The sequence below is a fragment of the Catharus ustulatus genome, chromosome 12 (assembly GCF_009819885.2).
Source record: "Catharus ustulatus isolate bCatUst1 chromosome 12, bCatUst1.pri.v2, whole genome shotgun sequence".
Taxonomy (NCBI): Eukaryota; Metazoa; Chordata; class Aves; order Passeriformes; family Turdidae; genus Catharus; species Catharus ustulatus.
The window spans coordinates 2,829,441-2,855,489 of NC_046232.1; the positions used below are offsets into that span (position 1 = coordinate 2,829,441).

General features: G+C 53.3%; 5 protein-coding genes and 1 non-coding gene across 12 annotated transcripts in view; 2 read left to right on the forward strand and 4 right to left on the reverse strand.

The window, feature by feature from the left end:
• Positions 1-1,084: 1,084 nt before the first annotated feature.
• Positions 1,085-6,602, reverse strand: PATL2 (PAT1 homolog 2). Its single transcript, XM_033070202.1, is given in 20 exon segments — positions 1,085-1,224; positions 1,436-1,588; positions 1,667-1,764; positions 1,842-1,982; positions 2,253-2,412; positions 2,656-2,804; positions 2,958-3,002; positions 3,307-3,407; positions 3,488-3,602; positions 3,717-3,855; positions 3,926-4,003; positions 4,120-4,274; positions 4,467-4,553; positions 4,670-4,837; positions 5,210-5,275; positions 5,384-5,452; positions 5,573-5,868; positions 5,990-6,092; positions 6,435-6,506; positions 6,508-6,602. Coding segments are annotated over 20 exon segments (2,325 nt in total). The 5' UTR covers positions 6,598-6,602; the 3' UTR covers positions 1,085-1,184.
• Positions 6,603-8,669: 2,067 nt separating this feature from the next.
• B2M (beta-2-microglobulin) lies at positions 8,670-11,380 on the forward strand. The gene is made up of 4 exons (XM_033071176.2): positions 8,670-8,785; positions 8,937-9,215; positions 9,710-9,745; positions 10,945-11,380. The coding sequence occupies exons 1-3, from the start codon at positions 8,716-8,718 to the stop codon at positions 9,721-9,723; spliced, it is 363 nt and encodes a 120-aa protein (XP_032927067.1). The 5' UTR covers positions 8,670-8,715; the 3' UTR covers positions 9,724-9,745; positions 10,945-11,380.
• Positions 11,381-13,607: 2,227 nt separating this feature from the next.
• On the forward strand, positions 13,608-19,273 carry TERB2 (telomere repeat binding bouquet formation protein 2). Of its 2 annotated transcripts, XM_033071075.1 has the most exons (7): positions 13,608-13,688; positions 14,093-14,174; positions 15,400-15,545; positions 16,415-16,473; positions 18,371-18,459; positions 18,544-18,632; positions 18,708-19,273. In XM_033071075.1, the coding sequence occupies exons 1-7, from the start codon at positions 13,625-13,627 to the stop codon at positions 18,848-18,850; spliced, it is 672 nt and encodes a 223-aa protein (XP_032926966.1). In that variant the 5' UTR covers positions 13,608-13,624; the 3' UTR covers positions 18,851-19,273. The 2 variants fall into 2 exon arrangements, with proteins under 2 accessions (XP_032926966.1, XP_032926963.1); XM_033071072.1 differs by lacking the exons at positions 13,608-13,688; positions 14,093-14,174 and having other exon boundaries at positions 15,122-15,545.
• Positions 19,274-19,515: 242 nt separating this feature from the next.
• RPS17 (ribosomal protein S17) lies at positions 19,516-22,096 on the reverse strand. Its single transcript, XM_033071076.2, has 5 exons — positions 22,008-22,096; positions 21,643-21,794; positions 21,119-21,224; positions 20,021-20,086; positions 19,516-19,640 (listed from the first exon to the last, which is right to left on the reverse strand). Exons 1-5 carry the CDS (start codon positions 22,008-22,010, stop codon positions 19,560-19,562), a joined length of 408 nt encoding a protein of 135 aa, XP_032926967.1. The 5' UTR covers positions 22,011-22,096; the 3' UTR covers positions 19,516-19,559.
• Positions 21,369-21,499, reverse strand: LOC117002251. The gene has a single exon (XR_004419246.1). It is a non-coding gene; the product is annotated as a small nucleolar RNA SNORA71 (small nucleolar RNA).
• A 734-nt stretch (positions 22,097-22,830) lies between the features above and the next one.
• CPEB1 (cytoplasmic polyadenylation element binding protein 1) overlaps positions 22,831-26,049 on the reverse strand; it is a 32,439-nt gene continuing 29,220 nt past the window's right edge. For all 6 annotated transcript variants that reach the window (XM_033070732.2, XM_033070733.1, XM_033070731.1 and 3 more), the window contains 3 exons: positions 25,325-25,419; positions 25,042-25,122; positions 22,831-24,320 (listed from right to left, as the gene is read on the reverse strand). In XM_033070732.2, the coding sequence (XP_032926623.1) occupies positions 24,210-24,320; positions 25,042-25,122; positions 25,325-25,419 (287 nt within the window). In that variant the 3' untranslated portion in view covers positions 22,831-24,209. The remainder of the gene's footprint in view (positions 24,321-25,041; positions 25,123-25,324; positions 25,420-26,049) is intronic.

Sequence of the window (26,049 nt, forward strand, 5' to 3'; positions counted from 1 at the left end):
ACAGCTGCTAAAAGAGCTAGGAGGTTCTGCCAGCTGATGCAGAAGAAACTGAGCTACCTTTATGAGCAGTGGAGATAGATCCCACCCAAACTCTCACAGCCTTACTCTCTGTAAATTCTCCCTTTAGCCCCTGAAGGATCCCCTTTTAAAGGAATAGTTTCATCCCCTCAGGGTTGGACCTTGGGTAGGCTGAAGATAAGACAACATTCTGCTGCAAACCTCCTTTGAATACACATCAGGCTTTGGATGTCAGGTTTAGACCTCTGGCTGGGTGGAGATGGCCCAGGGCCAGCTGTCCCATAGGATTAGGGGAAATCCCACAATAAAACCAGGCAAGAGCTACCAAGGGTCCCATAGTGGGAGCAGACATTGCACACATTCAGCCTCAGACACAGAAGTGAGGATCAGCTAGCTTGAGGTAGTGAGAATTGCTTAGAAAGATACTTCAAGGTACTTCACTGTGACCACAACTGGAAGACTCTAGACTAAATAGCCTTTGGGAGCTCAGAGACAAGGGATGCTTTATTACCCACCCTCATATGTTTAAGACCTCTCCACCATGTGTTGCCAGGTGCCTGCACAAGTCTTTACTGCTTTACTGTCCTATCAGGACAAGCTCTGACTTATCTTCCCCACCACATCCTGTCGTTCCCAGCCCACTCCCCTCCCTGTGTGCTCAGGTGTGTGGGGCCTCTGATCCTCTCTCCAAGCACTCCCTTCTCCTCCTCAGTTCTCTGAGCACCCCTCCCTTCTCCCTGCCAGATGCCTGTCCCTGGCTAAGGGTCTCCCTGCCCAGAAATGCCCAAAGGACCACTGTGCATCCAACATAAGCTGTCCCCAGGAGGCAGAGGAGCTCATTAATCACCTTTTTATTTCAAGCACTGTACAGATTGTGCTATAGACAAAATCCCCCCCAGGTGCTCCCAGCGCCCCTGTGCCTTGCCTTGTCCCCTGCCATGACTCATTACACGCCACTGCAGGGGCAAGGCCAAAATAAGTTACACCCACCCACCCCCGTGCTCCCAGACACCAGGACAGGGTGGCATCAGCCCCTCAGTGCCAGCCCTGCCACTGGCCGTGTCACCCCGAGTGCCCCGCACCAGGGTAAGTGTTCACTTCCAAAGCCACGGTATCGGGCCCCGCCCATCCCTGGCACCACCAGCTCTGGACCCCGTCCCCAGGGCTCAGCAGAACAGGTCAGCTTCCGTGGGTAGCGGGGAGCATCTGCAGGGAAAGGATGATGTTGGAGTATGTTGGATGTTGCTGATCTGTCCCAAAGAAATGGGAGGAAAGGCACCAGGATCAGCTCAGCCCAGTAGATATCTGAAGATAATTCCAAGGGGGGATGGAAGCAGTGAGCCCTCAGTGCTGTCTGCTCCTCTCCCCCCTGAGGGATCCCCAGAAGAAGCAGGGAGCCATTCCAGGCAGTACTCACTCAGTCATCTTGGCTGCCAGGTGGTAGACAGTCTGCTTGTCCAGGTAGCGGCAGAAGAGCAAGACAAGGTTGCTGGGCAAGAAGAGAGGCTCTGCCAGTGAGGTTGTAGGCAGGCGTGACAGCTCCTGGGACATCAGGTACACAGTGTCTGTCCTGGGGGCACCAGCACAGGGGGTAAGCACCCCACAGAATGGTGACAAACCCCCCTCCCCAGCTCACACAGTTCCTCACCATGCCTCAAAGTCCCCTCTGCATGGCTTCAGTGGCACACGTGAGGACAGCAGCCTCTCTCCATGGCTCAGCAGGGAATAGAGCAAGGAGATGCCAAACTGCAGGAAAGCACCAGGAGTGTCACAGCCAGCAGCAGTGACACCCCAGGAACACAGTGAGGCTGAGAGTCACATACCTGGTTCTTCAAGGCCATGGTGAGGGGGAGCTCCGAAGACTCAGGTAGAGGCCGGGTGAGCTCCTGTAGGACCTCAATGAGTCTGTTGAAGGTCATCTCACCCACCACCTCATTCAATGGGCTGTAGAGCAGGGGGAGAGACTGGGCAGGGCAGAGGGAACAGCAGGAATCTGAGACCCTTGGACCTGTCACAACCACATCCCCATCCCAGTACTTGGAGGGGAGGGTCACTGCCACCTAGAACTCACTGACTCCTAGAGACCTTCTCCTCCTCAAGGACGGGAAGAGGCTGCTGTCTCAGGCTAACCCACAAGACAGGCCTCCCTCATTGCCCAGGGTGCCACCTCCAGCAAGAGCAAAGGAGGAAGGAGACAGCCCAGGGCCATCCCTGCCCTGGCTGAAGGTGCTTGCCTCATCCAGCATGTCCTTCTTCATGAGGAAGGGCAGGTGGTGGGTGATGGTCAGCAGGATCTTCTCCCTTTGCTCTCGGATCAGGTGGGGCAGCAGCCGGGCCATGAGTTTCTTGCCCTTGCGCACACACAGCAGTTGCAGGAATTCATCTTCTGCCTCCCTGGGAACAAAGACTCCATTGGCACAAATCCCGAGGGATATGGAACATCTATGTCCACCCAAAAGGACCAGCATCAGCTCCACTGGAGGACAAGGTTCACAGGCAGGGTCAGCACAGGCTGCAGTGACACATGGAAGGAAGGACCCAATCCTCCTGTGATCCAGACCTGCTCATCAATGACCATCTCAGATCCACAAGGACCAGGACATGCTGCCTGCTCCCCTCTCCCCATGGCAGACTCACTCTTCACTGCTGCAAGCCCTGATTTTCAAGGCTTGGTAGATACTCTCCACTTTTTGGGTCTTCTTCTCCTCCCTGTGGGGTTGTTGCTCTCTCAGGGCCATGGACATTTTCTGTTGCACCTCCTCCACTTCCAGCAGCTGCAGAAAGAGCTGGTAAAACAACACAGGGTAAGGAGGAAGCTTGGAGCACTACCAACTGTTTATCCAGGATCCCACCTGAGTAGATGACCCTTCAGAGAAATCCCTGGATGAAAACAAAACACCTGGACCATTCTGCCCTTCCCCAAACTACCATTCACTCACCTTCTCAATCCTGTGCAGCGCCCGTAACCGGTGGGTCCCTGCAGCCTTTGGGAGGGTAGAAAGGAAGGCACAAATGTTACAGTCACCCCCAGACACTGCTACCAGCCTAGCACTGTGCTAGCTGCTCCCTGGGGATCAGAGATGACTTCAGGACACAGAGCAGTCCCATGGGGAAACCATGGCCAGCTACAACTGACCAGAGTCCAATCCCACCCAGGCACAAGCTGCCACCACTGAGATGGCACCTCCTCCAACTCTGCGCCCCATCCCACTGCTCAAGACAGCTCCTAAGGCAGCATTCCCAGCAATTCAGGGCCCCAACCAGCCCAGTTTCCCTTCACCCACCTACCTCCTCCTCCACGAGGGCATGGTGCACAGCATCAATGGCCCGGCGAGGGCTGTAGCAGGTAGACACTGTGACCTGGCCCAGCGACCCAGCTATGCGTACCACTACGGAAGAGCAGGAACACAGTGACACCACACCCCAGAACTCCTCATCCAGCCCCCCAACACCTGCCTCAGCCTCTCACCAGAGTCATAGGTCTCCACTTTTTGGATGAACGGTGTGACCAGCTTGGGAGGTTTGTTACGCCTGCCCAGCAGCTCCTCCTCCGCCTGTTTGCGCTCCAGCTGGTGGTAGTAGGTCTGTAACAACAGGCAAAGCCAGGAGTCCCCTCTACCAGTCCTGGAGGGTTTCTCCAGCTCCCAAAGCCCCACCCCGAGGAGAGCAAGTAACAGGTGCAGCCAGAAGGAGCTCACCTGGTAGTAGTAGTCATCATCCATATTCTCACTCTGCAGCTGCATCATCTGCACCTTGACAACCCAGTCCTTCTCCTTGGAAGTCATCAGCCCAGCATAAGGGTCTGCTTTACGTGACCACAGCTTCTTGGGGGAGACACTGGCACAGGAGAAGACCTCAGCCCACTGTGACCACCCAGAGCCCCCCTACAACCAAAAGGCCCCCATACCTCTGCGCCTGCTTGCCCTGCTGCTGCATCAGGATGCGCTGGTGCTGGGGGTGCAGCTGGGTCATGTGGCTGGGTGTGCTGCAGGGGACACCAGACAGGGGTCAAGGGGGGTTTTGGGACACTGCCAAAGTGAGGTGACCCCCAGCTGCTTTGTAGGGCCCTCCAGTCCCACCCAAACATCCCACTCCTGCTACCTGAAGTTCAGCTGGCCCATGGCTGAGGGGCTGAAGAAGAGAGCAGGGTCCACAGAAGAGGACATGGGCCCGAAGTACATGCCCAAGGGTCCTGGTGGGCTGCCCACAGTGGGGGACCCAGGCTGGAAAGGGGTCGGAGGTGCATACCCTGCTGTCTGAGAGGGAGAGAGGACATCAAGGGTCTGAGCCTTCCCCTCTGACCAACCCAGGGGGTCAGCCAGCTCTGTGCCGGCTTCTGGTTCCCATTCCTCTGGCAGGGGACTACCCCCAGATACTGCCACTCTCCCCTGCCACTCCAGGGCCACCTCAGTGGGACCATGGCAGTGGCTCAAAGCCCATCATATTACCTGGTTGGGAGCAAAGAGTGGAGGGGGCCTGCAAGCTGGTGGGAAGGGTCGAGGAGTGCACGGGGAGCGAGGAGACATCAGGGGTCCCTGGTGCAGAACAGGAGACAGCAGGTGTCACTCAGACAAGCCTGTACTAGAGGCTGCACCTCCAAGCAGGAGAAGCAGAGAAAGAAAGGATGCAAGAGAGTCCCCAAACCTGTTACCTGCTGGAGGAAGCACTGGGAGAAAGGCTTGGGCGACACCAGTCTTAAGTCAGGGCACTTGAGCTGGGGAGAGCTCCCACAGGCCCTCTGCGCAGGGGAGCCAAGGAAGTTGAGAGTCATGTTGGGAGATGGTGGAGGTCTCTCCAGGACTTGGAGGATGGCTTTATCCTGCTGGGAGGAGGAGGCAGCAGCAGGTGGGAATAGGGCACAGCTGGGAACAGTTTAGTTCCCTCAGCAACAGTCAGCTCACTAAAACCTTTGGTGATTGCTCAACCAAGACCATACACCAGCTGGGCTTCCACCCTGGTAGTGTGGAGCAGCTGGGGACCCAAGGGAACACCCAACATAGAGGTCCCAGTCCCCCCAAATTCAGCAGCTCTGCCTTTAAACCCAGGCTCTGCTTTGGGTGGGCACTTGCTGCCTTGGCACTCAAGACACATCTGTGCACCTCCAGGTGTCCCAAATTCCCTGTGTGACCCTTGTCCTAGAGTAGTGGGGAGCCCTTAGCCACCTCCGGAAGGCCTGGCTGCAGGTACCCACCTCCAGCATGAGGTGGCGTGGGACATTGCCAGAGCAGGAGCCCCATGCCGTGGAATCCATTGTCGCCTGGAAAACAGGGAGATGTTGGCATGAGGCAAATGAACAGGAGGAGAGAGCAGGGGACACCATAGAAGCCACTCTGGCTCATCACCAGATGGGTAGGGACATTTTTACCATATCCTCCTTGCCAAACTCTCCCCAGCAAGTACCAATCCTGCTGTCCAGCACTGCCGAGTCCTGGCTCTGCAAGGAAAGGAGAATTAAAGGTCTGCCTCCCTGCCCCCAGTGCCCTCTGTGGGGCAGGACCCACAGGTGTGTGGAGGGAGGGGGAGCAGCAGGACCCCCTATCTGCTCATACATCACCTCCAGCGGGGGCTTGCTCCGCACAGCTCTCATCACTGCTGGGTCTCCCAGTCCACTAGGCTCCTCAAAGCACTCTTGATCATCCTCCTGTTCCTCAGTTCCCAGCTCTTCTACCTCTTCCTCCAACTGAGAGTTAACCTGCTCCACCTCTGGACCTACCCCACCTTCGTCCTCGGCTAGTTCCTCCAGCTGCTCAGCTGCTCTTCCAGTTGCCTCTACCAGGGCTTTGGCCACGTCAGGGCTTATCTCCGGTACCACCAGGAGTTTTGGGACATCCTCCTCTGTGGAGTCTCGGTCTTGGAGGGGGGAAGCAGCGTACAGCAGGGCGGGTGAATGCCTGAGCAGTGCCCACCAGGGTGTCTGCTCCCCCCGGTGCTGCCAGGTATCTCCAACACCAGGACTCCCCTGAGCTCTTACCTAATCCAAAAGTCATCTCGTTGTACAGGTCGAGTTCATCATCCTCCTCAGCCATCTCTTCCAGCAGAAGCGCATCTTCCACCAGCAGAAAATCCTCGAGAATCTGGATTTGGAAGCAGCAGGTTCTTTGCTAAGGGAGAGGTAACCCTAACATGCACCCAAAGTGGGATGGGGGGGGTGCGGTGGGGGGAAGCACCCAACCTCCCCCTCACTCTGCTGGTGGTGCCAGGCAACCCACAGGGCTCACAGCTGGAAAAGAGAAAAGCAGGAGCCAGCGGCACTGCCAGCGAGGACAAGACCCGCAGGCTCAGCCCACAGAAGCTGCCGGCACCAGCGAATACCGGCACGGAACGGCACCAGCGCGGCTGGGCTGAGACACCACCAGGCTCCAGAGCGAACAGCCGCTGGGAGGCGGCAGCGGGCGCGGAGCAGGGCAGGCACTCACAATGTGCTCGCCGCCCTCCGCCATCCCACGGTGCCGGTGCCGCCGCCGCCTCCCACTCACCCACCCTCCGTCCGTCCCGGGTCCCTCTACAGGGCCACACTGCCCCCGCCGCCCCTTTTATGGGCCGCCTCCGCCGCCCCGGCATGCGCCTGCCGTACAGCATGGCGGCTCCCAGCGGCACCGTGCGCCTGCGCACCAGCCGCGCCGTGCCCCGCGCGAGCAGCGAGGGTGAAGAGGTCCGGTGACTCCACCTGTGGCTCTCGGAGCACAGAACACCCCAGCGCAGCTTTCCCCGCTGCTCGCCTCGCTCCTGGACTGCCATGGCGTTCTCAGAGCTGGTGTCCTTCTGCGGAGTTATGGAAAACTGGTGGGATGTGTCCCCGTCGGGATTGAATATTCTGGTAGATACCACCGGGCACAGGAGTCAACACTAACGCTATAAATTTCTGCATCCCACAAAGCGTAGCGTGTCGTTCTTATCCCCCTGAATACCAGCAGCACCTTAATTATGTTATTCCCAAATAATTCTCCCAATAGTCTGCTAATAAAAGCAGAAATGTCCCAGAAGGGGAAGATCTGGCGACTCTTACCAAATCATTGTGGCTTTTTAGAAACATCATGTGGAAGAGTTGTGCTCCTCTTTACTGAGAAATTCTGACAGGTGGTGTGGGTTACAGTAGATTCATTGCCAGGGATTCACATCCCAAAGGGCCCAGAAAGGATCCATGTCCTGCCATCCTTTCCCTGAGCCGGGAGAGTGCCCACTTGGGCAGAGCCAGATTCACCCATGGGACAGCTGGACCAGGGTGGTGACTCCTGATGTGGTGACCCTAATAACAGCTCTGCCACCGATGGAGCACTCAGGGATTATTTCTGCCGGAGCCCCGAGATCCTCGATAAGGCTCTGGCCACAGCTGCCTCTGTTTACCCCACACTGAGATAAACATTGCGTGAGTAGCCAGCAAACCTAGCAGGGGCTGGGCCAGTGGGAACTGATAACAAGTGTTTTCACGATTTTCCTTTGCTTGGCTTCTCCTGATTTACCTGCTGCTTTTGGGATGTTCTCCATACATGCTTGATTAATTTCATTTGTATTTTAATGAGTTGCATTAAGAGGTACATTAAGAAAACAGGTCCTAAAGGGACTTAGTGTTTTGGTACTTACATCATGCTGCTGTTTTCTCCCCACTAGTAGTGACTTTTCTTTCTTTTCCCTTTATTTTCCTTCCAAGCAGCATTACTGGGACACTCAGTGGCATTCCTATCCTTGCTGGGCTTTGGTGGAAGCACCAGAAAACCTGTTTTTTTGGTGTTTAGAATTGTCATGTTTTATCGGGGAATCTGTGCTGTGCTCAAACAACAGCCAGTGTCTCACCGTGCAGCTGCTGGAATGAGACATTCCATGCAGGTTTTGAAAGAGGTTCATAAAGGAAAGTAGATGGCGTGCTCCACCATATGCTGTTGGTGTAATACTGGCCCTGGATGCAAAATCTTCTGCAAGAGGTGACTTTCACTCCTATTTATGTTGGAAAAGCTCTCTCTGACCATCAAGTCAAATCATTCCTCCAGCATGGCCAAGGCCATCCACATCCCCAAGTGCCACATCCACAGGGCTTTTAAATCCCTTTAGGATGAGGACTCCATGACTGCCCTGGCAACCTGTGGCGAGGTTGGACAGCCCTTTCAGAAAATAACTTTTCTCTAAGTTCCAATCTATAACTTTCCTGGTGCTACTTGAAGCTGTTTCCTCTTGTCCTCTCCTTTGTTCCCTGGGGGCAGAGCACAACCCCACCTGGCTGTCCCCAGGGAGTTGTAGAGAACGAAGGTCTCGCTGAGTCCCCCCAGCCCCTTCGCCAGCTCTTTCCCCTTCCCTGGACACGCTCCAGCCCCCAAAGTTCTTCTTGTCGTGAAGGCCGAAGAACTGACCCCAGGATTTGGGGTGTGGCCTCAGCAGTCCCCCGGGGACGGGCGCTGCCCTGGGTCTTTGGCCACAGCGGGGCTGGTCCAGGTCAGGTGCCACTGCCCACCCGGGCTCACGTCCAGCCGCTGTTGCCCCACGCCCCAGGGTCTCTCCCCGGGTCTCTGCCCTCCCCCAGCGCGGAACTGAAAGCGAAAGCAGCATTCTGGCTCGCACAACCCCAGACCTCCCGTTCTGCTCGGAGACTGGTGACATAGAGGCCGCTGCGCGCCACGATTGGCCGTGGATTCCGGAGGCTATAAAAGGCGGAGAACGGGCAGGGGTGGGACATTCCGGGAAACGGCGGGGCAGCGAGGAGCAGGGATGGCGCGGGAGGCTCTGGTGCTCAGCCTGCTGGCGCTGCTGGCGCTGCTCGGCCAGGAGGCGGCCGGCGGTGAGTGCCTGGGGCGGGTCCTGGCGGGGGGCAAGGGCTGCGGGGTCCCGGCGGGTCCGGGTCACTATGCCCGGCTGGGTGGGCGAGTGTTGGCATCGAGGCGATGGCCACCGCAGCCCCGCTTCTCACACGCCCTCGCCCCTCTCTTCAGAGGCGCCGAAGGTCGAAGTCTACGCCCGTTCACGCGCCGAGGAGGGAAAGGAGAATATTCTCCACTGCTTCGTCACTGGCTTTCACCCACCCAAGATTGACATCGAACTGCTCAAGAACGACAAGCCCATTCCCGACGTCAAGTACGGAGACTTGTCCTTCGACGAGAAGTGGCAGTTCCAGCGCCTGGTCTATGTGCCCTTCGTCCCCACAAGGGGTGACACCTTCAGTTGCAGGGTGGCGCATTCTACCATGGCGGAGCCACGCATTTACCGATGGGGTATGCTGTGCCTTCCCTCCTGCATGCTGGAGCTGCTTGCTTTGTATCCATGCTGTCTTTATATCCATGCATGTTCCTTCTCCTGGGAAGCAGGGTGTTGTAACAGAGCGGGGTTTGAAGGTCTTGTATTAGACATAGAAAATTAATTTTAATTGTAGCTGAAAAGGCTGTTACATGTACCTGTGAAGGATTCAGGGAGGATACATGTTGGTGTTAATCCTTAGGGATTTGGTGATACCGGGTCATCCCATACCTGCCTTGGTGAATTTAACTAGAAGGTGATGCGTCATGCAGTGAACTTTTGCTTTATGTTGTGTGAATATAAGGAAGGACGCAGTGGTCGGGGCTGATGGTGGTGACCTAGCCTCAGTTATAGCTGAGGGCAACTCTCTGCTTACCACACTGGGGCTGTTTCTGGGGGGAACCTTGTGGGGACAGGGGAGAGGGGGTGCCATTTGCCACCAAGTCTAACGCTCTGCACTTCTTTCCTGCAGAACCAGACTTCTGAGCTGTGTCTGGGATAATTCATGGTGAGTTATTCCTATACTGTGTGCCATGCCAGTAAGGGAAACACAGGCCCATTTCGGTAGTGGGGGGAGGGTTTGAAAAGCTGAGGAGCAGAAGCAACCACACCCAAAAAGTAGGTAATATCAATGCTGACTGGGGACACAAAACTCTTCCTGCACTCTTTCTGCCCACTATTTTGGCCTGGTTTTGGCCATTCCGTGCCTACAAGAGTCCTTTGCTCCAAAAAGAAAAAAAAAAAGAGAACTTTGGAGAAAATCTTCTCTGCATGTTGTTGCTGTGCCAACTAGATACTGCAGAGGGTTGTTGCAGGTCCCCTAAAGCGCCCTCAGGCCCCGACGTGCTGTATGCTGTGAGAGGAGGAGCAGGAAGTCACCATACTCCAGATCCCTGTGCCACAGGGTGGATGGCAGGCTGTTTAACCCTGTGGCAGGGCAGCGCCATCTGGAATTCAAGAAGTACAAACCAGAAACACTTTTTGGGTTTATTCACCGGTGTCTCAGTCTGAGGGCTCCAAGTTCTTCAAACTATCTGCGTGTAACAGATCTGGATTTAGCAATGGGGAAATTCCAGTTTAATACTTGATAGGGAAAATAAACTGAATATGTGGCCCAGCTGATCTAACCCTGGTTTGAAACAGTTATGTGCCCTGTTAAAGGCTGGATTATGATTAACTGTGCCTGGGACAAGCCTTGACAGGAACCCTTACCTGAAATCCCCACTTCGTGCAGAGCTCTAAGAAGTTGTATACAGTCACTTCTCTGGTTTGTCACTCACCTTTGGGCAGTGAGGGTGCAAACCTGGCCCCAGGGCAGGGTTTGGAATGTGCTGTGCCCACACAGCACCCTGGGTTTGGTTGGTGGGACATTGGTGGGGGATGACAAGTCTGGGTGGAGGTGGGACATGGGTGACTTCATTGTGGGCTGGGGACGAGGATTTACTGAGCTGGCATGGAAAGAGTTGAGAGCAGGACAAACTCCCTGGGGTAGAAAACAAAGGATCCTTCTTAGTTGAACTCTGAGCTCCACCAAGGAGAGGACAGAAAAGGAGTTTCTGCAGGATTTTTACCTGAATCTCACTGGAAGGTGGTTCTGAAAGGACACTGCAGCCAGACTGCTCTGAGGAAACTGGTTTTTAGTTCTAAAATAATTATAGTTGAAGGTGTCACTAGAGTGACTGATGTCAATCTACTTTCTCTGTGCAGATCTAAGAAATTCTTCTTGCAAGTCAAAGTCTTCTCAAGCTTGTATCCATTCTTCATCATATCCACAAGAGTGATCAACTGCCTTTCAGAAATTTGCTAATAAGCCTTGTTAAAAATATCACTTAGCCACAGCATCAAGGAATTGCTGCAGATTTTTTGAGCATGTAGCTAAAAATGAAATTACTGCTTAAAAAACAATGGTAGCTCTTCACTGCTCCAAATTTTTCAGGATGTTTATACCTTAATAAACTGCTAGTCCTTAAAATGTGTCTTCAGAGTAATCTGACAGCCCAAACTGATTTCACAGGCTGTAAGGGCCACTGGGTTGTGGGTGGGTATGTAGCCCTGGTGGCATTATGATCAGTTGTGCTTTTTTTTTTCCTACTGAGAAGATGTAGGACCATTTTTCCATCAATAAAAAAAAGATTTTCTTTTTTTTTTTTTTTTGCTGATATGGTATCTGATATGCCTGGCTGGAGGCTCATGTGTGGTTCTGAAGGGAAGGTACAAGGTTTAAAAAGGGGTAAAGAGCCTTGGGGACATAGGGTGGGACAAAGAAGGAGCGATGGCAGGGAATGGTGCTCACTCCAAGGAGTAGAGCTCTGGCTGATGCACCTTGGAGTGTGTGGTGTAAAGCTGAGCCTGGGGGAAGCAGATGTGTGTATTGGTGAATTTAAGCTCTGGTTTTCTGTCTGTGCTTGACCCCGTGGAGAAGTTGGGGCCAGTCCTCTGTTGTACTGTGGGGGATTGATGACACTACCCAAAACCAATGCTACAGCTCATTTTTATTTTATGAAGAAATCAGAATGATTGCTTGAGGAATATTGTATCCAAATGGATTTAAGCAGAGTAATGTGTATGGGATCAAGGGCATCCCATGTCTCTTCTTGGGTACATTAAAATTTTCTGTGATGGTGTCACAGAACATCCACTTGAGATTTTTGATGGATATTGTCTTGTTCCATAGTGTTTTCATTATAACCAATTTTATTTTGTTTAGGAATTAGGAAAATCCAGGATGTTGCAGTTCCAACACCCTCATGGGAGGTTGCTGAAGGGCAAGGCCCTGTTATGGGAATCCCTTTGGGCTCATCAGAGGGGTGTTCAAGGCAGGACAGGTGGGGTTGTCATGGCTGAGTGGTTGTGCACAGTGCTCATCACTAAGCACGGGACAGCAGGACAGAGCATGCAGTCCTGTCTGCAGTGATGCACTGTGGGGACCACACAGCCCCAGCAGTGGTCCTGTGTGAGAGAAAGTGGCCTGGGAAAGGGGAAAAGGTTTCCAGCTTCTCTCCCAGAGACCCCAGGGGAGCAGCACAAACTGTTGTGTGAGCCCAAAGAGCTGTGGAACATGTCCTGGCCTCCTCCCATGGATCATGAAGGGCCACCAAAGTGCTTTCCACCACCTCAATCTCCCTACCTTTCCTATCCTCAAGAGCACCAGAATAATGGCTGGGTAACCTCTCCACCAGGAGAGCTTCACCCTAATTAGGACAGGAGTGGAGTCGACTGCAGAAACTGAAAGCTCTGTAGAGGCAATGTGAAATAACGCTGTCTCCAAAGGACACATCATCATCTTCCTACAATGAGGAAGTCTGCCCTGATTGCATCTGTGGGATTTTTATGTTCTTTCTTAAGAAATATTTTGATGGTTTACTCAAAAATCCCCTGTCTGTGGGAGAACAACACATGCCCACACCAGAGGCTGATTAAGAGTTGGATTTCAGGACTATGTCCAGAAATACCTTCTCTGTTTTATCCAGCATCCTTTGGGGTTCTGAGGTACTTGGGATGTTGCTGCACTGCTGCTGCTGCTGGCAACAGTTCCCAGGGGATGGGCTGTCCTGAGAAGCTTGAAGCATTAAACAAGCCTCATTTGTGCTTTATGAAATACAAGCAATTTTTCTGCAAGCAGCTTCCAGAGTCAGCAAAATGCAAGGGTTTTGTTTTGGTTTTTTTTTTTTTTTTTTGGGGTTTTTTTTTTTTTGTTTTTTTTTTTTTTTTTTTTGATAAAAACTTCTAGGAGAACAAGAATAGAGTCCAACTCCTATGTCTCCACAGGACACCCCAGAACTCCACCCCGTGCCTCAGAGCACAAGTCCAAGTGCTCTGTCAGGCTTGGGGCTGCCCTGGGGTGCTGTTCCAGTGCCCGGCCACACTGTGGGGGAAGAACCTTTCCGTAATTCCAGCTTAAAGCTCTCCGGCACAGCTCCAGCCGTTTTCCCTCTCGCCGGGTTTTCCCCACCATTGCTTCCCCCGCATTGCTTCCCCCCCGGGCAGTTACCACCTCCCGCTGAGCTTCTCAGGGCGGGTCCCGCCTTCCCTCAGACCCTCAGGCAGATCCCGCCAGTGCCTCCCCTCAGGGCGGGTCCCGCCTTCCCTCAGAGCCTCTCCTCAGGGCAGGTCCCGCCTCCCCTCAGACCCTCAGGGCACGTCCCGCCTCCCCTCAGGTCGGGTCCCGCCTCCCCTCAGAGCCTCCCCTCAGGACAGGTCCCGCCTCCCCTCAGGGCAGGTTCCGCCTCCCCTCAGGGCGGGTCCCGCCTTCCCTCAGGACAGGTCCCGCCTCCCCTCAGGGCAGGTCCCGCCTCCCCTCAGGACAGGTCCCGCCTCCCCTCAGGGCGGGTCCCGCCTTCCCTCAGAGCGAGTCCCGCCGTCGCCTCGCCTCAGGGCGGGTTTCGCGATGTTCCGCGGGCAACGTGCTTGGTTCTCGCAGAGCGTCAGCCCGGGCCTGCGGGGGCTCTGGGGTGAGTGGGCCCGGACGACGGCGAAGTCCAGGGGAGCCCCGGGGCACCGAGCTGGCAGGAATCCGCGGGGGAATTGGGAGGAGCACAGCCTTGTCACCACTCAGGGGGAATTAGAAGGGGAGCACAGCCCCATAGTTCCTCAGCAGGACACAGCAGTGGGGGCTGTCACTCCTTCGTAGGTCTGAGACCCACACAACAGGGCAGAGCATGAGTTTGGCCAGTCAGTGGTGCCCCCACACTGAGGAAAACCCCTGCACAACCTTCAGGGGAGAAATGGGAGTCCCACAGCCATGGGGAGCCTATCACAGCTTCCACTTCAGGGCCTGTCTGCAGCCCCACAGCCAGCTGTCCCCATCCCAGGTCACCCCTGGATGCCCACCTCTCTCACTCCCTGTCCCCTGCAGCGGACGGTGGCGGGACGATCACCCACTGGCTGGATGCTGACTACCTCTTCAGCAGTGATGCCGCCCACCCCGACACCCGCAGGTGGGCAAAGGAGGCTTTAATGTATTTAGTGGAAAGTATTAAATGGATACTGACATCCTGTAAAAATCAAGGGGGTGTTTTTAAAGTCATGGTGTGGCTCTACCAGGATCTCATTGCCCAGTGGAGTCAAGTAAACTTGCATCCACACTAAGCTGCAGATTTCTCAGAACAGAGAAAAACCATCCATGTGTTGAGACAGGCTTAACTGTGATACATATTAAGTTAATTGTGCTGGTTTCTTGCTGGCTGTGAATTATCTGCTGGAAATTCAGCATCTTAGAGGTGATAAAATTCCCAAAGAAGTAACCTGGTGCTAAAAAGCCAGTGTGAATTAATGCTGAAAGGAAGTGCTGGGATAAAAATGGATAGAAAAGGGCTAAAATGCTTAATATAAAAAAAACAGAGAGCTATGGAATATTTGTACAAATATAAGGAACGTCTTCAGGATTTTCCTCAATATCAGTGAATATTTGTATTTATTAATTATTTAGTAATGTAAATATATTTATGAGAAAGGAAGCCACAATATTTCTTTTAGGCTTTGCTAGGCTGGACTAAGTAGTATTTTTTTAACACACCAATGCTTAAAACTGGCTTCAAATTTTGGAATCTTTCAGCCACCTGCTCCAGCTGAGTGAGGGGAATTCCAATAAACACAAAATAACAACTTTTCTTCTGCAAGAAGGTGCTGCCAGACCAGCCTGTCCCCCAGGGGAATTCTGGCTAATTTAAAAAAAATATATTCAATGTATATAGTTAGATAGTTTCTTGTGAAAAAATGTAATCATTATACTCATCCTTAAACCCAGCAAACAAGATTTAATTCCCCTCTAAGGAGGACAGCGAGAGCTGGAGCACCCTCCACCTCCACTTCCTTGCTCAGCTGTGTGAGCAGGAACCAGTGTGGATAGGAAGGATAATTGCAGAAAAATCCTGGCTTTGCCCTCCTCAAAGTGGTTTCACCTCAAGAGCAGAGTGGGACTGTGTAATCCCTAAAAATACATTTACCTTGTTCCCTTCTCTGGGCTGCCCTTGGGAGGTGCTGGCAGCTGGGACTGTAATGGGACATGACTGATAGTGTCTCACAGCTGGAAAATCACAGAAAATTAGGTGCTTTTAGCAAAAATATCAGAGCAGGTTTAATGACAATACCCCTCTTAACATTTCAGTTTTTGGTTTGCTTCCAGGTTCTCCTTTGGAAACCAGCTCTCTTTCTCTTTTCCAGCATACACGAGAGCCTCAGTTACTTGGAAGGCAGAGCCACGGTCTTTCACTCCTGTTACCTCTCAGTGTGTGCAGACACCGGCACCACAGAGATGCCCTCGGTGGTTCTGGGCCACTTCGTCCTGCCCCCTGCCTGCCTGCAAGAAGGTCAGGCAAAAAAATTAATCTGGGGATATTTTCCCAGGGAAATCCCCCATGAGTGCAGCCTTGGTGCAAACTAGAACTGACAGCTCCTTATTTGTAGGGAGGGACTTTTCCTTCTGCTTGGGAGTGGCTCTTCCTCCCAGAGGGCAGAGTATGATCCATCTATTACCACAGAATGGCTTGACCTTGAACATTGTCAGGGATGGGGCAGCCACAGCTACTCTGGACTACCTGTACCAGGCCCTCATCACCCTCACAGGGAAGAATTTCTTCCCAATATCCCATCTAATTCTGCCCTCAGTTTGAAGCCTTTCCTCTTTGTCCTGTCACTGCAAACGCTTGTCCCAAGTCCCTCTCCAGGCACTGGATCCCCTTTAGGCACTGGCAGGGGCTCTGAGCTCTCCCTGGAGCCTTCTCTTCTCCAGGTGAGCACCCCCAGCTCTCCCAGCCTGGCTCCAGAGCAGAGGGACTCCAGTCCTTGGAGCATACCCCTGGCCTTTTCTGGACTCTCTCCAGAAACTCCATGTCCTTTTGTTGGAGAAGCTGGAGGAGCACTGCTGCTCCTGAGTGGGCCAGAGGGGCAGAATCCTCCCCTCACCTGCTGCCCACACTGTGGGACAAACGCAGGACACATGGCTAGGTCACATCCATGAGAGTCTCATCTACCAACACTCCCAGGTACTTCTCCTCAGGGCTATTTTCAATCCATTCTTGCCCACCCTGATTTTGTGCTTGGGATTACCCTGGCCCAGGGGCAGGACCATGCATTTGGGCTTGTTCCCAGAGGCACCTGCAGGGCAGCACAGGGGCTGTGAGCACCACATCCTGTTCTTTGATACTCGCACAGTCACTTGTTTTGTTGTTCTTGGCAGAAATCAGAAGGAAAATTGGCTGGTTTATTTGGGAGAAGGCAGATACCCTTGAAGAACAGGTAAGATGAAAAATTTGTAAAACACATGTATGTGCTGGAGCTTGTGCTGAGCAGGGAGCTTTCACAGGAATTCAGGAAAAAAAAGACACATATCACCTTTGGGAAAAGGGGCAAGCAACTCAGGAAGCATTTAAGGATGTCCTTAGGTCATGCAGAAAGAAGAAAATTGAAGAGGTAAAAGCTCAGTTAGAACTTAATCTGGCCACCTCTGCAAAGGATAATACTTTTATAAATACTTCATTAACAAAAGGAGGGCCAAGGAAAACCTCCATTTTTTATAGGAGTGTCCATCACCAAAGACTAGGGAAAAGGCTGAAGTACTTAACATCTTCTTTGCCTCAGTCTTCAACACTAAGACCAGTTGTATCAGGACAAACAGCCCCCGGAGCTGATAGATAGGGATAGGGAGCAGAATGGAACCCCAGAAATCCAGGAGGAGGCAGTCAGTGACCTGCTGTGGCACTTAAATGCTCACAAGTCCATGGGTCTGGATGGGATCCATCCCAGGGTGATGAGGGAAGCAGGAAGAAGAGCTTGCCAAGCCACTCCTCATCCTTTATCATTAGTCCTAGCTCACTGGGGAGGTCCCAGATGATGAGGTAGCAATGTGACACCCATGCAGAAGGGCTGGAAGGAGGATCTAGGGAATTGCAGGTCTTTCAGTGTGGCGCAGGGAAGGTTATGGAGATCACCTTGAGTGCCATACAGGAAAACCAAGAGATCAGACCTAGCCGGGACAGATTTAGGAGGGGCAGGTCCTATGTGACAACCTGATTTTCCATTCATGATGAGGGGACACAGCTGGTGGATGTGCCTACCTGGACAGCAGCAAAGCTTTTGACACCACTTCCTGGCTGGAGGAGGGGACTGAGTCCACCACTCAGCAAGTGGGAGCATGGTTCTACTGGAGGCTAGGAAAGCTCAGCAGAGGGACCCAGAGAGGCTGGATCAATGGGCCGAGGTCATTTGAATGAGGGTCAAAAAGGCCAAGGTCTGGGGCCTGCACTTTGGCCACAATAACCCCTGCAGAGCTACAGACTGAGATGTGTGGCTGGAAAGCAGCCCAGCAAGGAAGGTCCTGGGAGTGCTGATCAACAGCAGTCAAACATGAGTCCAGGTGGCCAAAAATGGCAAGGGCATCTGGCCTGTGTCAGGAGTAGTGCAGCCAGAAGGACCAGGGAAGTGGTTTTTCCCCTGCACTGGGCACTGCTGAGGCCCCAGCTTGAGTGCTGTGTTCAGTTCTGGATCCCTCTAATTCAGGAAGGCCATTTTGGTGCTAGAGCAGGTCCAGAGAAGGGAAGAAAGGGTCTGGAGCACCAGGAACACCTGAGGGAGCTGGCAGGGCTCAGCCTGGAGAAAAGGAGGCACAGAAGGGACTTTCTGGCTTTGCACAACTCCCTGAGAGGAGGATGGAGCTGTGTGTGGGTCAGGCATTGCTCCCAGGAACCAAGGGACAGGATAACACTGCCTTAAGCTGCAGCAGGAGAGGTGGAGGTTGCACATCAGAAATAATTTCTTCCCCGAGAGGTGATATTCTGATTCCTTGTGCTTGCTGTGTGTCCCTCCCAGCATAACATCCTGAGGGGGACAGCACTGGAAGGATTGTCTCCCTTGCCCAGACAGATCTAGCCTCCCAGGAGAGTGCTGTTCCAGGGAACTGCCACAGGCTGAGCTCAGCCCTTTGGTGTGATGTTTTCCTTCCCCATATCACTGCCCACTCTCCTCTCAAAGCAACTTCCCAGCACTGTTGAAGCAGGAATGCCCTTAGATTTAAAATTTAACTCTGAATTATTCTAAAATAATGGAGCCCTAAAAATTAATGCACTCAGTGTGTCGCAGGTGCTCTGCAGGTGACCCAGGGCACAATTGTAACTCATCCTCACGCTGATATTCACAGCCCAACGAAAATCTGACAGACGAACCAGAAGCAGCAAGAAACGACTGTGAGGAAGAAACAGAGGAGGAAGTGCTAGACCTGGCTGAGAGGTATCTTCCAGCCTTGGGTGGTGGGATTTGTGTGCATGCCTGATTCCAAGCAGTCCTAACAGATATTTCTCCCTCCTAATACAGCAGTGAAGAAACAGACTCTGAAGCACCTGCCCAGGGAGAATTTCCATACCGTGCCCTCCAGAAATACCCAATAAATAACATGGTGACAGGTAAATACACCTTGGAGAGGGCTGTAGATGGGGCAGATAGAGAAGGGACTCAGTGAACCCATCTTCCCTCTGCAGGCTATGCCTCTGCACGGGACATGAAGAAATACGAGGGGGAACTCCATGACTTTATCCCTGGAACCTCAGGCTACGCAGCATACTGGGTTCAAAGCAAATTTAACATTTACTGCAAGAAGACCAAAATGAAGAGAAAATTGTAAGGAACAGGTGGCTGGAGCAGCAAAAACATCACTCTAAGAGCTGCCAGATGATTTATAAACTGACTGCAGCTCAAGAGTATTCATTGTGTTATTTAAGTACCGGCTATAGTTATTGCAGTGTTTTTTTTTTTAAGTAACTAATTAAACTAAATTTCACAACAAACATAAATACAGACCTTCCTCCTCAAAACACAAAATACTTTCTTTTTATTCCAGAGTGAGGTGGTGGCGGTTTAAGCTGTGTTTAACTAGTTTAAGCAAGTTTTCCTTGGAGGGACACATCAAGGTCTCCTTAATTTCATTTAATCAAGGAAATGTAAGACTTTTCCCTTCCATTTAAGCACTTGAAAAATGACCAATAGGTTATAAAAAGCAACTTTTATTGTGGCACAGCATGATCCCTGGGCTGTCTACCTGGAAAAAGCACAGGCAAACCTCGGACAGACTCCCACAAGCTCCAAGGGAACACCATGGTTGGCTGTCCCAAAGGCAGGGGAGCCTCTAAAAAACCAGCTTTACACCTCACACCCCAAACTGCCATGATAAAACACAAAAAGATGCTGCCACACGTGAAGGTATTAAATCCTGTGCATGCTCCAATGCAGCACCCCAAGAACCCACCCTCCCTCATCCCTTGGGTGTCTAAAGACCAGGCAGGCCCGAGATGGTTTCCTCACGTTTATTGGAAAAGCAACACCTAGGGACTGACTCAGAGAGCTCCTCGGGGTGTCTTGAAGTTCATTCCCACTGTGGGCTGTGTCACCTGCAGATTGGACAGGCTGCCAAAATCCTGAAAAAAAGCATAGGAACAATGGGATCAGTCACAGAATCCAACCCACTGACAGTGGAGGCAAGTTCCTCCGGGAAGGTGTGGGAAGTGGAAGGTGCTGTAGCAGCACAAAGGGTGGACACAGGTTTTCGAAGGGGAGACCATCCTGCTCTGGAGATTGACTCCTTGGTGAGGGAATTATCAGAATGGAGGGCAGGGAACACCCCTACCCTGCTGGTGGCAAAGCCCCCATGCCTCTGCCCCTTCAAAAGCCATACTTTAATCATCCCACAGGACCCCAGGTGGAAGGACGCCCTTAACACCATCCAGCCACTCAGGGCAGCAGGACGTGTGCCACAGATAGGCCAGCTACTGGGCAGGGAACAGTTATGGCCACTAACCAGGAGCTTCAGCATTTCCTTGGTGTCTGGGTCCACTTCAATGATCTCCTGGTCAAGGGCAGAGACCTGGGGACAGAGGGGAGAGAAAAGTTATAATCAATGAAGTCCCACAACTACCTGGGTGTCCCCACAGCCACTCCAGCATCAGCCCAGTGCTGTGGGGAACAGTGCCAGCAACAGAGCCAGAAGCATCCTGATGGAACAGCTTTCCTGACTGAACAATATAAGAGGCAATAGAGGGAAAAGCCTGTTTTGTGGCAAATCTTTGGAAACCAAGGCCCAACCTGCTCCAGGCCAAAGCTGCTAAGGAGCTGGCACTGGAGGCTCAACTGCACCAGTCCTCGCAGTGCTCAGTGACACTGCGGCTGCCTTGTGACACAAACCCACCATGGCGCCAAAAGGTTGTCCCACCTCCAGGAGCTGTGCTCTCCTCCTCTTTATTCCCAGTAGACTTCCTCCAGCCTTCCCCAAGAGCTATGTAACACAAGGGTTTTTCTAAGAAACCACACAATGTTTGTGTGCTGACACTGCACCAACAGCTGCAGCATGGACACTCCTGCCCTGCTTGGACTCCCTTCCCTGTAATCCCTCTCTGGTACCAGCACAGAAAGCAACAGCTCTGCCAGGAGCTGACTGGGAAGATCTGGAAAGGGGCAAGATATTCTTGCCTGAAGGCTACAGGATTTAGGAGCAATGGGATCATATTCCTGGAACAAGGGAAGCCCGTCTGGACCACTTCACCCAGGTGGACAGGTGGGATCTTGACCCTATCCAAACAGAAGGTTAAGGCAATGGGGTTTTACCAAAATCCTCCATTGTGGGAATGCCAGCTGCAGGGCAGGTTTTCAGCCACTCTGAAATACCATTCTGCTTCCCATCAAGTTACTTCTTCCCGAATCTTAAGTTAGGAAAACTAAACCACGAGAAGCCAGCTTCCCTTCCCATCACTGGTAGCAGCTTTGGAGGGATCCACCTCAGCCCTCTTGATCCAAACCCTCCTCAGCTCCTCCTGGCTGAGAGCTTGCTTTACAGAAACTGGTAACGGTTTATGGAGATACAGCAAGGCAGGACAGAGCGGTGGGGAACCCGGAGCCTCACCTCTGGGACATAGTTGTCCCTCCTCTCCCTCTCCTCCTCCTGCAGTTTGATGGAGATGCCGCGGACAGGGCCCCTCTGGATTCTCTTCATCAGGTGGGTGACATACCTGCGGGGACACGGGGATGTCCTGGGCTTTCCCAGAGTTCATGTCACCCTTCCCCACACCCTAAATCCTGGAACCACGGCAGGATGAAGCTGCCATCATCTACCCCGGCAATGTCCCACCACCTCCAGGGGACATGAGAGACAGTGTCCGACAGTAACAGGGTTTGGGGGAGACATAGACCCCTCCCCCAAACACGGGAAAACTCTCGCATTCCTCTCCCTGCACTATCAATGACCCGGCCACGGGCGGGACCGTAATCACTTTCGAATGCAGGGCCCAGCAGCAACCCCCATGCCGTACCCGAATTCCCCAGGCCCTTCCTGAGGCCCAAAGCCCTCCTCGGGACACTCCCAGCTGCCCAAAGCCCACCCGGGCCCCCGCAGTGCCCGAAGCCCACTCAAGGCCCGCAGTTCCTCACCCCGCAATCTTATTGCGCAGCTTCTTGCTGGGGATGATGGCGATCTCCTCGCACACGCGCTTGTTGGTGTGGAAGTCATTCCCTAGGCGCGTGTAGTACTTCTCGATGATCACCCGCGCCGCTTTTTTCACCGTCTTCGTGCGAACGCGCCCCTAGGCGGGGAAGGCGGGAGGGCCGCCGGTCAGGCTCGCCGAGCCCAGGCCCAGCGCCCCTCGCCTCAGTCCTCCCCTTTCCCCAGCCATCCCGGCTCCCGCCGCCCCCCACCGCCCCTCGCCCCGGTCCTTTCCGGTCCCCTCGGCCGCTCCCCGCCGCCGGCGGCGCGGGCCCGCCCGAGGATGGCGGCGGATGGCAAGTCCCGGACCCACCATGGCAGCGGCAGCCGCGGAAAGAGAGCGGAAGCTGGCGGCAGGCACCGGAAACCAACGACGGCCACCGCGCCCCCTGGCGGCTCGGAGGTTTCCAGCGAAGGTGGGCGGGGCGGAGCACAGGCGGGGTCATGGCGGGCGCCCTAGAGGGTGGGTGGGGCTCGGTCCCTCCCTCAGCCGCAGCCTCAGGCGCTCCACACCGCCCCGCCCCAGGGATGGAGCGGCCGGATGAAGGGAAGTTAAGAGACGTGTCGTGCCAGTGGTCGTGAGACGACACCGAGCACTCCCAAAATCACACCACCCATGGGAAGCAGCACCCAGCTCTGAGGGAGGAGGAGTGACCACAACAAGGCTACTGCAGAGTTGCGTATGGGACGTGGAAAGAACCCAAAGCCTTCCTTGTTCCAGGGACATGGGACACACAAAATGTCCACTGCAGCAGCCTAAGTCCACCTCAGCCCTCCCCAGGCCCCCAGAGAAGAGCCCCGGGGTCTCTCCCCTCACAGCCCTGCAGGAGCTGCACCTCCACTGCCACAGGGGGAGAACACAGGCCCCGCCGATCGGCCTCATCAACTTCTTGCTGCGATTAGGGGAGCTCCAGCTGGAGCCTCGGGCCTGCAGAGACTTCGGGTAAACAATCCAAAAATGCCTTGCCCAGCAGATAGAGCTCCCTCCCAAGTGACTCACCCACCTACAGCATAGCCACAAGTCGCAGCTCCATCCATCCCTCCCCTCAGACCACATCCATACCTTCCCCCACACCTCCAGAAGTGACACCACAGGCCTCCAAGCCATAGAGAACTCCCATGAAGGACACAAGGCATAAGAAAACTGGGGTTTTTTTTGCTGCAACGTGTTTATTATGTGCCAAAAACTACACCACAGCTTACTCCACACGTCTGTAGGAGAGTGCAGTCTTGCCTGCATATACTACAATGAGGTAGAGACTTCACACACAGCTTCACAAAACCCCACGAAGAGCAGCTGGGATATGCAACAATGCAACATCAGCTCAGCAGGAAAGAAAAAAAACAATCATAGTAAAGAGGGAGAAATTATGACACTGGTTCTTTGGCACACAGCTTCCAATAGAGGGGAAAGTAACAAAACAATAATGATCAGCATAATTAAGGTCTCAAATCCCAGCAGCAGCATTTCAGTCGACTGCACTGATACTCCAAACATCTCAGGAAGTAAAGAAAAATTACTTGTCCCCTCTAAGAGAAAGGGCTCCCAGGAACCTTCATCGTCCACCAAAACGCAGCCCTTTTTTAGCTTGTTACAAAAGAAAAGGTAAGTCCTGTGACTTTGTGTGATTAAAAACCTCTATCAACCCCCCATAAGTGCAACTTAAAAAAGTGCAACAAACTATTTAAAACTATATACAGCAGCTCAGAGATCCTCATCCCGTCCAGTTTCAAATCCAAAACCAAAAAAAAAGCCTGGCCTGTCCCGTTGCAAACCCCTGGATTTACAACGTCCTGCCAGCAGCCCCCAGACACAAATTGCAATAATGTTAAAAGCTGCCTGGAAAAGAAAAGAAATCCCTCATTTCAAACGACTTAAAAACTGTTTTTAAGAGTGTAAAAAGGAACTCGTAAAAACCCTTGAGCGTAAAATATGAAATATGATTTGGTTTAAATGAAGAGCAAAGTCTCCTTGTTGTTACAGTAAAAAACGCCAGCTGAACACCCAGGTCACACCATCCAGGTGGGGGTAAATGAATGGAAAGGCACTGTATGGCAACGGCAAAACAATGACCAATGAGACCTGCGCTCTCTCCACCAGTATTGCAAGGAATGTAAAAAAAGCGCCTTTAAAAAATAAGAAAACCAGGGCAGAGGCGCCTGCGGTGACACCTCCACGACACATGGCCCTTGGTTGATTGGGTTTATTCAATTTTTGCTTCTCGTCAGCAAACCAGGAACCAAAGTCTGGGAACTGCAGAATGGCTTGAGGGGCACTCCCCCTCTCAAAACACCCCCAAACAAACCCCAACAAAACTCACTGTGCATTAGTGCAGAAACAAAAAGACCAGCAAGTGCAAACATGAATGTAAGATTTTTGTTTTTTCCCCATCAGTCCTCAGGAAGAACGTTCCCAGCCGGGCCTGGCTCCGGCAGGCGCTGCTGCGCTCTCCTCATGGCAGGTTCTCCCAGGACTCTGCCCACGCCTGCGGCAGCCCCACGCCACAGTGGCCCCTTAGCTGGAGTCCCGGTTCTTCTGGTTGCGCATCAGTGGGCGGTGGTGGCGCAGGACCTCCATGGAGTGCTGCCAGTGCCAGCACGAGCGGCAGAAATACTTGAAGCAGATCTGTGGGCAGAGCACAGGGGCAACATTGGGGTCTATCCAGCAGCAAAGGGCCACTCCTCTCTCTTCCTCACTGCCTAGTTTTACAGCCCCCACCAGCACACTGGATCCATGGGTTGGAGAGAATGAATGCCAGTGATGCTGTGGAGGGTCTGTTGTGCCCAGCCAGTTTCCATCTTTTGAACAGGTTTGAAAATCAGACCCTGGGCCCTGGGGCAGCAACTGAGCTCACCAGGGCTCCCATCACTCCCATGGCACTCCTGTCCCCTGCTCATATCCTATCCCAGTTCTGCAGGAAGCTGCCAGAGCCCAGCCAACCTCCTTTGCCTGTAGCGAGGCAATGTCAGCCAGAGTTCCTTGTGCCTCAGCCAGCCCCAGGGGCACGCACCCCAAACCCAGCTCATCATGGCTCACAGAGCAGCAGCCTCCCCTCAGGGGCACCAGTACTTCCCACACCAGTTCCCAGTGCTGGCACAGTCCCAGCAAACTGCAGTAACCCAGGCTCAAAGCCAGGTGGACATTGCTTGCCTGAGCCTCCTGGCAAGTACCAGAATTGCCCTCCCCAGGAGGGCTGCACCTCCTCCAAAACAAGGCCATCCTCCCAGATGGGCCACATCTTGCCCACTGGGGAAGAGCCAGTGTATATATCCCCAAAACCCAGCAGCAGGGCCTGCTCCTCCTCGAGGAAACCCCTGAGGACAAGCTGCAGGAGAACTGGCCTTACCTGATCTCTGCAGAAGAATGGGCCAGGTTGGGCATTGCACACTTGGCACATGGAATCCTCCAGGTATGGGTCAATTTGAACCTGCAGGAAAAGGAGGCAGTGGGCACAGAACACCAGGCTGACTGCCCTCTCCCCTGGGTACCTTAAATCTACCCCCAGCAACAGCCCCACTTTGTGCTGCTTGAGCAGGAATATGGGGCAGGGCCCATGAGCACTGGTGCTCCCACCAGCACCACCCATGACACAGACCCCTCCCATGGGTTGCCTCACCAGCCCCACTCACCTTCTTGGTAAACTTGGTGGTTTTGATCTCCACAAATGCAGCAGTCACAGCCTTCAGGTAACTGCGGTGGTTGTTGAAGGTGACACGGCCTGACCCTGGAATGAGCCAGACCACAACTGTTAGAGAGGAACAGCAGAGATCAAGAGGGAACTAGTGTCAGCACCACCCTTTCCCCAGTGCCACTCAGACAGGGAAGCAGTTTTGACAGGGATACGGTATCCAGGGCCTAGGGGCTCTTCCTGCCTCCTTCTCCAGGCACCACATTCCCAGGAGAAGCAGGAGTACACACTACACCTGAAATACGCAGCAGCTCAGACAGCTCAGCAGTTTTTTTTCCAGCCTCCCCCTCACCCCAGAGCCTTGTGTTTTGCAGTCTCATTGCTAGTCAGAGGCATTCCAGCACCACTCTTTTCCAGTCAAATTCTGTTAAGCTCCAGGACTGACACTGGCAGATCTCTACAGCTCAGCCACAGGACTAAGTGTCACCCAAAACCCATCCATTCCCCTCCCAAATCAATGCACAGGACATGGGCAGGAGGGCCTGGATCCAGTTTGGGGTTACAGGAGACGCTCTCAATCAGCACAACCAACCAGGGCACAGCATAGTTACCAAAACAGAGCTCTGATTGCTGTGACTTTAGGACAGCTCCAAGAGTGGAAGTGTTGGGAGATGGATCTTGCCCACTTGGAGCAACCTGGGCTCTGCAAGAGCCACAGGAGGTCGG